This window comes from Emydura macquarii, unplaced genomic scaffold (assembly GCF_026122565.2).
Source record: "Emydura macquarii macquarii isolate MOO-44397 ecotype Brisbane River unplaced genomic scaffold, CSIRO-AGI_Emac_v2 contig_3328, whole genome shotgun sequence".
Lineage (NCBI taxonomy): Eukaryota > Metazoa > Chordata > Testudines > Chelidae > Emydura > Emydura macquarii.
Genome location: NW_027133465.1, coordinates 7,463,563 through 7,475,872, shown reverse-complemented (window position 1 = coordinate 7,475,872; position 12,310 = coordinate 7,463,563). Strand labels below are relative to the sequence as shown.

At 47.3% G+C, this 12,310-nt stretch overlaps 1 protein-coding gene across 1 annotated transcript in view; it reads right to left on the bottom strand.

Moving 5' to 3' along the window:
- XRRA1 (X-ray radiation resistance associated 1) overlaps positions 1-12,310 on the bottom strand; it is a 35,179-nt gene that overhangs the window by 1,400 nt on the left and 21,469 nt on the right. Inside the window, exons 10-17 of the mRNA XM_067533196.1 lie at positions 11,564-11,604; positions 9,176-9,313; positions 7,692-7,785; positions 6,510-6,628; positions 4,539-4,850; positions 2,879-3,056; positions 2,093-2,208; positions 1,023-1,128 (exon numbers count right to left, since the gene is read on the bottom strand). Of these exons, the coding sequence (XP_067389297.1) occupies positions 1,023-1,128; positions 2,093-2,208; positions 2,879-3,056; positions 4,539-4,850; positions 6,510-6,628; positions 7,692-7,785; positions 9,176-9,313; positions 11,564-11,604 (1,104 nt within the window). The remainder of the gene's footprint in view (positions 1-1,022; positions 1,129-2,092; positions 2,209-2,878; positions 3,057-4,538; positions 4,851-6,509; positions 6,629-7,691; positions 7,786-9,175; positions 9,314-11,563; positions 11,605-12,310) is intronic.

Below are 12,310 nucleotides of genomic sequence, written 5' to 3'. Positions count from 1 at the left end.
TCCTATGCTCTGAACTCAGCCACAACTCCTACTACAGGCAACAGGGACTGGGCCCATACAGCAAAACTGGCTTAGTCCATAGATAGCTGGACATCAGCTACCTAGTCTGGAGAACCTCACTCACTAAATCGCTTCCAAACAGGAACTCTTCTTCCTGTGTTAGGTTTTGATGCGTTGGCAGCACAAAAGAAGAAAGTGGAGTTTCGGATGAGAGGTTCTGCTCTGGAGATAGAGGTGTTTAAATGGCGTGGGTAGTGGATTGGGTCTTTGGCATGCCTGAGTTCAAATCCTAACTCCTCCTCTGGCTTGGGACAAGTCACTTACCTTTCCCTCATCTGTCAAATGGGGGTGACTGCCTGCCAGGAGGGGTGTAAAGGTCGATCACAGGGCTTGATTTGGCGGTCCCTGTTCTAAGTTATTGTTCTATTGTAAAACCTAAAAAAATGGACTTTAGAATGGAAACTTTAACACAAGCTAGTGAAGGGCTCTGCCGGTGCCTCTGCTTTGTGTGTGTGGTGTTTAACCACCTGAGTGAGGTACAATCCCGTCACTAACAGAGCAACTTCCAGGCTACCGGATTTTGTATTTTTCTACTCTGGGAAGCCATTTTTCCATTTTGTCTGAGGAAACAAATGCCAGCAGGGCCTAGTCCATGGTTAGTTCCTTGTTCACCAGCCTCCCAGATATCCAGGAGGGCTGTGCGCCCCCTGGCTGTAGCAGGTCAGATTCTGTAACATGCTGAGTGCTGTCAACATCTACAGGAGACTGCACCTCCTAGGGGGATGGGGAAACTGAGGCAGAGAAGTGACATTTCCAAGGTCACCGTTGAAAATCAGGGGTGGAACATAGGTAACGACTTCCAAATCCACTGCCCTTGGCCACTGGCCTGCACCAGTTACTGGCACAAATTTAATTTCAAATACTTCACAATGCAGATGTTTCCACCATCTGCACGGGTCTGTCCTATCACAACCTCTGCACGGAAGTGAACAGTAGCGATCAGAAATGCAGGGGGGAAATACCTAGTGGAACTTCTATGATGTTCATGTTGCCTCTCATGGTTAGTAGGATATCTTCCAGCACCTCTGCTTTAGTCTTTCGAGACGGAGGACCAGCTGGCTTCCCCCTCTACAAGGAAAGCAGACAATACCGAAGCAGGTGTTAATGTCCATGTCCTCGCTCGCTTTCCACTATCCTCCTACCCTGCAATATTAGGCAAGATGCTCTTTCTCTGGATACGTGGCCTATCCATTTGAACTGCTGGGCTCAGTTTGCATACTGAGCACACTGGTCACAGAAGAGTCTCATATGTGCCAATCTTAGTGACACCAGCATCAACATCATCTCCATGTTTCTCAGCTAATCTTTGTACCTAAAATGCTGTGAGATGCGCAATTACTGAGTAGCGTGGCTCTTACACCATTCTACTGAACGGTCAGCGTTTACTCCACAGCATCTCCCCATCCTGCTGGGCTATTGTCAATATTCTGGAGATGGACAGTTCCTCACTAATGCTAGATCTAATCTCTTTTAGATTCTAATGCCAATCTTTTTGAGCAGCTGTGCCTGGGTACCAGAGTAAGCAGGGGTGAGCTATACTAGCCCATACCCAGCAGTTCCCAATCAAACTGCAGGCAACACGCCAGGATTAAGGTTGGAATCATTCTTTGAAGGCAAGGTGGTGCTCTGGAGCAGCCATGGTGGAGAAAGAGTACAGGCAACTGAATGAATGGCACGGCTTAGGCCCTGAATAGAAACTCTTCATTAAAGCATAAGGGAAGCTTATATTATATCATACCACATATCGGTAGGTGTGAACCACTCACTTAGACTTGAAGGTATCTGATAGCATTGGGCCAAAAATTTGAAGCCTGACATGAAAAGAGGTGAAGGATTTAATAAGAAATTCTGATCCAGAGCTGACTGGGAAACATTCAGATCCAAGGTTTCAATTTGAGCTCGTTCTCAAGTTCCGAGTCAAACTTCCCTGCTGTTTGGCAGGGACTGGATCCAAAGTTTTGGCTTGGACAGTTTCTAGACACATACAGAGAACAAAAATAATTGTCCTGCCATCCAGGTCTAAATGTTTTACCTTCTTTTTTCTGGGCACATACGGCTTCTGCACACTATCAAGTCTTGCCTTCGAGTCACGATACACGAGGGGCTGTTTCAGAGCATGCGCCAGAGCCTGGACGTTTTGCTGTATTCCTAGGAACAAAGGGATGAAAACCTGCTTATTTCCCAGCTGCGGCTGACAATTATAGTAACACTTAGCACTTACAGATCTCTTCAAAGAGCTTTCCCATATTAATCAGATAAGAAATAATCTTTAGCTGCTTTCATCCCAAAGCATCACACTGCAATTAACCAATGGATATGCAAATGATGTACACAAGACACAGTAGAACTATACACTTCATTCCCCACTAAAATACAGCCCATTCTGGACTAGGACTCAGCACCCATTTAAAATTCACACTATACACCAGTTTAGGACACAGGCTAGATAATGTTTTGTCACAAGGGTAACGTCCAAAGGCAAGCTGTGCCAGCCTCTTACATCTTAGGAGTGACGTAAGTGATACAAAGGCCATGTACTGGCCCCCTGCACAGGGGGAATGTTACCCGTACTGCAGAAAACACCAAAGGCACCAGTTTCAGACCAGTGTTACTCAGAGGCAAGGACAGGCACTTTAGGAACATGGTTCTCACCACTGCCTATTCAGATTCCCATTTACACATGCTGATCTAACGTTCAAGGGCAGGTTAAGATTCATAGGTTTTAAGGTCAGAAGAGACCATTAGGATAATCTAGTCTGACCTTCAGAACGAGCATTTCTGAGCCATAGAAAAAAAGAAATCAGCTTTACTGACTTACCAACTGGCTCAATAAAATCTGAGTCAATTTTCACATGGAGCAATTCTTCATAGCCTTTGTATTTTGTGGGAATATACATGGAGCTGCTCGCTGTCCTGGGCTTGTTCTTTCTTTGCCCTGGTCTTTCCTCCAGTTCATGTCTCCAAATAGAGCTAGGTATGTCAGCCCCATCATTCAGCTTTAGACATCAAGGGGAAAGGATTTACACAGGCACTTTTCATTGCAAAGTAAGTCACCAAAAATGCCCTTCCCCCAACAAAACTCTAGACAGTAAAAAGCAGATCTCTCAGACCTGAATTCTACCTTCAGCTACATCAACAACTGCACACCACAGTGCTCCCTGGGGTTCCTTGGGCTTACGTGAAGATGGAAATTGTCTTTAAATATCCAAATTTGGTGCATCTAGGTTTCCTAATTGATACCCTGTTCCCGTGCACAGCAATAATAATACAATTTAGTCATTAAACTAGAATATCTAATATCATAACAGTCCCCAAACGTTAATTGAGCTGCAACACCCCTGGAAAAGTCTGTATGATCCCTGCTAACCTGGGATTTTTCAGATAAGGTAAGGCTAGTTTAGGTGTTTTTACCACCATCCAACCTTATTGTTTCCAGATTAGAAAAATCCTGGTGCAGACAAGATCCAAGACCAATAGGGACTTTACTCATTGTCACACAGCGAGTCATTAGAAATGCTGGGAACTAACCACTAGACCACTTTCCTCTCTGGACATTCAGCGTTTGGCTTCTCTAATGCTTTAACCAAGTTTACTCACATACACAATTGGAGGGCTATGGTTCAGGGAGAGGATGTTTGAAAAGCTGCCCTATGAACTTCTGAAAGGGAATGCAATGGCTCAGCAGGCTGAAGTCTATCCATAGACTAGGTTCAAAACAGGACGTGGCCTGCTGAGATTGTAAGCTCTTTGGGCAGGGAATGGTTTGTGCATGTGCAATGTGATACAGGGCATAGCACAAGTGGAGCCTGTCAGGATTAGTGTTAGTTATCCGGATTGCAATAACAGCTTCACCCTTCTGCCCAGCCAATGCACTTCAGTCCAGATCTGGACTAACCCCCCAAGGGGAGAGATGGGAATTCAGTTTCCATGTACACGTCATCCCTTGAACACGGGCTCTGCTGAGACTTCTAATAAGGGAACCAATTAGTGCCAATGGCTTTTGTGATGTGGTCACTTTCCCAGTGGGAACAGAAAACTTTTTTCACACACAGCAGCAAAAAGCCATTAGATGTTAATGATTTTTGATGACCTGGGCTGGATTTGAACCAGTAACTGTAAGTGCTGTGTTCTATAGTCAGTTACCAAACACCGAACCATCCAGTCCACCTGCAACTCTGTTACCTTTATAAATGCAATCAAAACCAGGAAAGTAGAAAACTGATTGTTGGTTTCCATTAACACCACAGCAGTGCATGTAATTGTGCTTGTTTCTGTTTGTGTTTCCATGGCCAGCTGGCTTGTAAATGGAGAATTCTGATGCAACAACCTTCAGTTACATGCATGTGACGCTTCCTTCTTTTAGAAAACGAAGGTCATTTGGACTAGCCTTTGGATCTCGAATGCTAGATATTTCAATCATGAATTCACAAGTGAGGCTGGCTTAATACTAGGCAGACGCACAGTACATGCGCACACACCTGAGTCAGAAAGAACAAGTCAGTGTCCTCTCCAGCTCTGCCACGACCAAGTTTGGCATCACATTTCTCTTTCTCCAGCGCCTCCCTCTGGCTACCAAGCATTCTGGCCTCATCATAAGGCTCCTGGTTCTGCTGTGCTGAAGATGGTCTGATCGGCGGAAGAGGGTCAGACAGGCTCAACCTCTGTGATCCTTCTTCAGACTCCTCTGGTTTACCTCCCTCTGTGTCGGACCACAGTTTCCAAAAGAAGGACTCAAGAGGAGCATCTAGCATCAGAGGCTGCTTTGGAACCTTTGGGACGTGTGAGGTTATCTGGAAGAGAAGCAAAGGATGAACCTCCAGAACTCTCTGAGCTCTGACAAATACTGAGCTCCCTATAGGATTTCTGACCCGTACCGGAAGGGACTTTGGCATCAATAAACTTATGTCTATAGGCAGGGCCTGAACGCAGACACAGCCAAGGTCAGCATCAGGTTATAACATGGCTTGATCCATTTTTTAAGCTGGTTAAATACAGTTTAGCCCCATCCGCAAAGGCCAGTGCAATCAATGTGATATCTGCTCAGCCACAACAGAATTTAACTGCCATTATCTCTGGAATGTTTTTATTCTATAGCTTCCAGTTCAGCTTATGAGAGCTGAGTGAAATGTATGTGCTAGGCTCTGCCAGGATGTGGGGAGCAAATTATCTTCTCAGTCAACTCCCTTGTGATGCTCTTGCTGCACAGCACATATATCAGGGTGTGGCTGCACTTGCTGGATGTTGAGGTGACGTTTATTCATTATTGCAAGAAATGCAGGCAGGAGCAAATCACGCATGAGGCATCTGTAACTCCTGTGAGTCCCCCACCCCATGGCTGCTACTGAGCAGTCACAAGACGACTTTGCCAACGGCAGCTCAGACCCTGCGGGAGCTATGGAGCACAAATCACTGGGAGAAATTCTATGGCCTGCTTTACACAGGAGGTGAAACTATGTGATCATCAGGGTCCCATCTGGCCTTAAAGTCTATGAAGCATATGCCAGGAGGAAAGGGGCCAGCAGAGCGGCAGTCATTCATACAGACCAACTCCGACCTTCAGAGATCATCTGGGGGTGCCCATCTCTATGGATCCCCTGAATCCATGGGATTGAGACGTCTCAACTTGTGCTCCTCCAAAGCCATCTGACTCAAGGGGCAGGGTCCCGAACACTCTGCAGGGTTCACTACATGGAGGGGCCCCATGTAATTATATTGAAAAAGTCACATTACCCAGTTGCAGTGCTTAATAGAGATGGGATTCCTCACCTGCTTAAAATTAAGCACGTGCATTAGTGCTTTGTTAAACTGGGGCCATGGTGCAGACTATATGGTTACTTAGATGGTAAACTCTTTGGACTGTCAAAACACCAGGGCTAGGAACTTGTCAGATTCTCTGTATAGTGCTTCTTGATAGCAATATCTTGACAACATTTGGAATGAACCAACAGCTGGTGTGTAGCTTCAAACCATCTCATTAGTGGTTTGTGGGTGAGGATTGTCCTTCATTTCACAAACCGCATCAACATGCAGCTCCAGCTTTCTGCCAGAGAGGACCATAATTCCCTAAGCATTGCAACTTTTTGCTGCAATATTTTGGGGGTTCTAATAATCTGAATGTTTGGGCTGATGTGAATTCCTCTGATGCTGTTAAGCATTGGACATGGTTCAGATGTACCACCGGGGAGGTACATAATCCCTAAAGCTGAACTGAGATTCAGATCTCATCCAGGCCTCAATAATTGGACCGTGCTTAGTATACGTGTTTTTTGAATGGGTCACAAGACTAGCGCTAATGTTTGTGCCCTGCAGATTGTATAGTGATTAGAAATGCACGTCAGCCAGATGCTATTGAACTAGGTGTATTAGAATCCTGCACCCAGGCACTTCAATGAGAGTGTTACCATTGACTTTATTGCAAGATTGCATTTACTGGGCTGATCCAGTCATACCTTCCTATTACCCTTGGCTGGAATAAAAATGTGTGGTTTCTCCAGTTTTGAAACCTTTCTTCTAATTAGCTTAATCCCCAGTCTGTGCTGAAGGAAACTGGTTAGCAAAGGTGGATCACCTGCAAAACAAGAGGATTGCTTTCAAACCAGCTGTATCTGTCATAGCGTTCTGCCAGCCTAAAGCAAGCTCTCTTCTAGAACACTGGACTGTCTCATGCACTAAGAGAGTGAGCCAGCACCTCCTCTGGCTTCCAGCGGTTGCTGCAGGATTTCAGCTTTAATCTGTAAAAGCATTGGGGGCAGATCATAGCACCACAAGATGCAGCCGGGGAGGTTCTGCCCCAGTCCTCACTGGGGTATCAGCAAGAGGCAGTGTGGCCCAGCTGATGGTCACTGCAGTGGAACCCAGGAGACTGAAGTTCTAATCCTAGGAACCTAAAGGAGTTACGTACTCAACTCCCTGAAACTCAGTGGAGTTGTGCACCTAACTCTCTTAGGCTCCAGCTCCGCATGCCTTAGAATGGCAGGGCATGCTCCCCCAGGCCAGCGAGCGCTGCTAGCTGGTGTGTGGGCATAGGCAAGGCCTGGCCTCCTCCCTCCCTGCAACCCTTGGAGTGGCTTAAAGCTACAGAAGCAGTGTCCAGGAGAGCGCAAGGGCTGTAACTGGGGCTCGTCTCTGTGCGGGGAACGGTGCACCCTGCCAACCTTTCCCAAGGGTCAGCCGCAACCTGAGCCACAGAGACACTTCCCAGGAGAGAGAAAACCTGCTGGCCTTACTTATGCCTATCGCCCTGTTGAAGTCATGGAGACTCAGGGCAGCAGGATTTCTCCCATGGCTTGGAAAGCTTTACGGGTTGGTTCTGAGCAGGCAGGACCAGCAGTTTAAATTAACAGTAGCTCTAACATCTCAACTGCTGGCCGCTGCGTCCATGCCAGCTGTCAGCACAACGAGCGCTGGAGCAGCAAACCCAAGGCAAGTGCGTGAAAACGATCCCTTTTCAAATGACCCCGCACTGGGGAGCAAAGCCTGAGAACTGATCCTGCACCTCCAGGGGCGTTTTGTTACTGACTCCAGGGGAAGCAGGAGCGGGCCCCTCGTTGTGTTTGAGAGTGTAGTTCTCCTACGTGTTTCCCTTCTTGGTAAAGGGCCAGAGCCCGGAGGGGTTCTGGCTGGTACCATACCGCTCCGAAGGGTGGTGAGGGGGTTGCTATGGAAAGTCAGCTCCATCAAAGAGGGAAAAAGAGCCACGGCTAACAGGTCCTCCTCATTTTCGATCTGCAAGATAAAATACAACACCGCAGCACTCCCTGTTAGTGTGTGCTGAGGCATTCTCTTTGATTCAGATTTTATCACCATCATACAGGTACTCAATGGTCTGAAACCCCGAGGCAGCAATCTGGGGACACAGAGGTGAGACTGTGCTGCCTACTGGTTAGAAAACTGCACTGGGACTAAGGAGATCCTGAATTCTAGTCCCCGCTCTGCCACTGGCCTGCTGGGTGACCTTGGGCAAGTCACTTTATCGCTCCATGCCTTAGTTTCCCCATCTGCAAAATGGGGATAATCATTCTGATCTCCTTTGTAAAGTGATTTGAGATCTATGGCTGAAAAGTGCTAGGTAAGGGCTAGGTATTGTCATCTCTGAGAGGCAGAGCTAGTGTACTGTGCACCCAGTATTCTTCCCAAGTAAACACTGAAAGCAGGACTGGAGGGCAGCCACCTTCCTCTCTAACGTGGGCATGTAGTCCAGCTGCTCGGATCACTGGATGCTGGGAAATGCAGTCTCTATGAGCCACACCGCCATAGCAAAGAGGCGGATGTACCTCCAGTCAGAATTCATAACAGGAACAAAAATTCCACTTAATGAGAAGAAGATCAGGGGAGCACGAGCCATACTGCAGTCTGACCCAAAAGATCCAGCACTGAGGTAGCACCCAGGCGAGAGAGGGTCAGACTAGATCGCTCTGCCCTCCTCTACCACCCTTAGCACCATGGTGTCATGGTAGTGCTCTGCTACTGCAGCTGATCACACGTGGGGATGTGAGGGTGTGGAGGAGGAGGGAGAAGGTACCCTCCATTGTGCTGGCACAACCCAATCCTACTCTCTGAGCACAGAGCCACCAGCAGTGCCAGACGCTTCACAGGAGGCAGGGCAGGAGCAGGCTATGCGCCCACTAGCAGTCGAGGGCTGGAGCTGGGGTACACTGATTTCAAAGGTACTGCAGTTCCCACTCCTACCTGTGCTGCTCCAGCACACCCAGAGGCATGATGGAGGAGAGAGGCAGACACAGTGACTCCAGCTCCTGGCTCTGGGGCAATGCCCATAGACACCACCTCGGCCTCCCACAGCCTCAGTCTTAGAGTCTGTCACCAGGCCAGGAGTGGAGTCTCTGAGGGGCCAGCAAGTGTCTAGGATAGAACAAGGGGACAGAGATTTCTAAGCTTCTTACAATCCTGTGGAGCAGCAGAACACCACTGGCCAAGGCAAATCTCTGTGATGGGACCTAGCACCCTCCCTGAGGGTATTTCCAGTTCCATCAAGAAAGCATACCAAGGGGGGTGTATGTAGAAGCGAAATAATGGCTCTCCCTGTCCCCTGATAGGCCCAGATTCAGCCCTGACTACTGCAGACAGCTCCAGCCTGTAAGCACCCGGGCTGACTCACCTTGTTGTTGGCCAGGCTGAGATAGCGCAGTTCCGGAAGGGGGAGTGTAAACTCCTGGATCAAAGTGTTCTTGGAACTGGCAGGGAGAGTCCCAGAGTCGGCGAGACATGAACTGTCATTTCCCTCCATGGAAACATCCTTACAGAAGGAGGGGGAATAGGGAGAGAGAGAGAAAGACACAGACACTGGACTTCAGCAGGGGGATCTCGAGGACATGGTGACTTCTAAATCCAGCCCAGTTACCATAAAAATCCACACTGGCTGCAGGAGATCAACAAAGTGTTCATGGAATGAAAGCAGGTGAGAGAGAGAATGCACAAGGCCTAACGGTTAACATAGAGGACTAGGGCTCAGGACTCCAGGGTTCCAGCCCCAGGCCTGCCACTGACTCATTGCAAGATCTTGGGCAAGTCACTTACGAATGGGGAAACTGAGGCACAGAGAGAGTAACAAGTCAGGTGTGTTGTGATCATTATATCTACAGGGTTCACACTGGCCGGGCTCCAGACAACACAACCAGCTGGTACTTTTCCCTGCTGGTTGCATATTATGCTCCAGAATCTAAGTGTTCATTTAAAATAAATTAAAACTCTAACCGTATCTGCTTGAGTCTATAGATAGCCTGAAAACCAATAGCTATAACAGCTGTGAATAGCCTTGTGACAGGTTCACCCACCCTCTGGTACCTCCTCGTGGCAGGGTCTGGGATTATCTTTCACCCGGTTTGTTGCCCCCTTCTGTCTGGCCCTCGCTCATCCCACAGCCCCCTCTCGCTCTCCAGGATTCGGGGTGCTCTCTCTTTGTGACTCAGCCCTTCAGCCAGATCACCATACTGTTTTTTCCCTTCCAGGACAGCCAAGTCCCACCAGATAACCTGCCCATGTGCCGTCTCAGGCAGACTTACGTAATTCCATATCTGTCCCACTCTCCGAGTGGCTGGTAGGAGAACCCAGCCCACTCACTACTCCAGGTTCCAGCTCAGGGATCCTAAAATCAGCCGCCAAAGACTGCACTGTCTCAATCCTCACTGCTTTCCTTGGGCTTTTTCTCACTCTGCCTTCCACAGGCTATTTTTCCCCACAACTCCTCTTGGTAAACCCCCGTCAGGGACAGAATCTCAGGGCTTTTGCTCCCCCTGGGTTTCCTCCTATCCACTGCTCTGTGCACAGGGAGTGATTGCAGACTCTCCCTCCAGCGCCCTTCTGCTCTCAGCTCTCTGCTTTATACAAGCTCAGCCTGCTCCTGCATGTCAGTTGGTGCTTCTCAGTCAAGCCTGACTCTCCCCGAAGTGTGGCCTATAAAGTTAATTAGGCCCTTCTGAGCCACCTGAATCTTTCACAGTTGGTGCAGGGTGAACACCCCATCACCAGCCCTAATCAATCTAAAGGGGGTGTTCACGCTGAAGTCTAACAATGAATGGGTTAAATTTCAGTATTTTATCACTGTTGATGAGAGCTTGCCTGAAAGGACAGTGGAATCATATTAGGAAAATCTGCCCCATCCACTGAATGGCACGACCATTTTGGTGTCAATACTACCTTTTTTTCTGACTCACTGCTGTGTGTTTGTAAAGCCCATTGAGATCTTTGCATGAAAGGCACTCTGTAAGTGCCTGGAAGTAGTGGAAATTAACAGAGAGGGTCTTTTCCTCAGAAAATGCTTCTACTGGGATAATTAATAGGACCAAATGTGTTATTTAAACAGCAACACAAATGTGCATTAAATCAGCTTTAGATGAAGACTAATCCATTAGAGTCAGGATCTAGTTCAGGGAGCCTTGTGAGAACTTGGTTTTGCATGTTGCACTAATGCTGGAGTTTTGCATGGAATTTTTGAGAATTTTTCAATACATCAAACTTTGTTGATTAATATTTTAAATGAACTGCCCCCTACTGGATGGAATCAGAACTCTGAAAATCCAGCCACTTATATTTAAGTGTTTAAATATGGATTTAAGAGCATAACTTCAGGCACCCAAGTTTGAAAATTATGGCCTAAGTAACTATCCATGATAACTGAGTGAGAAACTGGCTGTGCTAGGACAGAACCTTGGAGTCCTCTCGATCTGATACTGAAACTGCTAGAACACACTTTCCACTTTCTGCAGGGAGCATTATACAGCAACATTTTTACAGCTTCATTTTAAACTTACACAGCAGATTTAAGAGCTGAAACATTCACTGGTTATGTGAAAATTTGCTGCAGAAAACTCCAGACTATGGCAGCTACTGATCATAAATCATTCAGGTTGCTAAGGCCTCAGCATTCCCAGAAGGGTTTCTAAAGAATAAGGCAGAAAGAAGCTAACGCTATTAAAGAGAAGAACCCGAGAAGGAGAAAAACTTCAGACTGCACATCCTAAACCATAAGTCAGCAAACAGTTCTTACCAGCAATGGTGGTTCTCGAGAGATAGAAGTAAAAATAACCTCTGTAATAAAACACAAACAAATCATGGGCTTCTAAATATAACGACATGGGACTTAGATGGCCAGCTCTTTGGGGCAGGGACTTTCTTTTTGTTCTGTGTTTGTACAGCACCTAGCACAATGGGGTCCTTGTCCATAACAAGGGATCTTGGGTACTATGGTAATACAGATAAATAATAAATAATAACGGAGCTCTGGTTTGTGTTGGCCCATGCCATAACCACGGGAATTGGAAGGGATGCATGCGGTGTTGGTCTGACAGTCTTCATGACCAAGACAGCCTCTGGCTGAGTCTGCCAACAAGTATAGCAATTAGTACTGCTCAGGACCTAATGGCACAACATCCATTTATGTCAAGGATGCAGGATCAGGGTCTCAACATAGTGGGCGTGTTGGGTGCACTGTAATCCACAGATGAAATCCTGGCCCAACTGAAGCCAATGGGAGTTTTGCTGGTGATTTCAGTAGGGCCAGGATTTCACCCCATATAGATGTTTAAGGCCAGAAGGGACCATTAAGATCACCTAATCTGACCTCATAATGAAGAACTCTCTCTGAAGTACCTGTTCTCCCCCCCCCTTCCACCTCTGAGCCCCTAACACACACACACACACAATCCTCCAAGGTATTGCTGTTTTAACCATGTCATGCAGTCTCTCTGATACATGGCTCTGGAAAGGCTCAGCAGTGGATTAAGAAACCCGATCC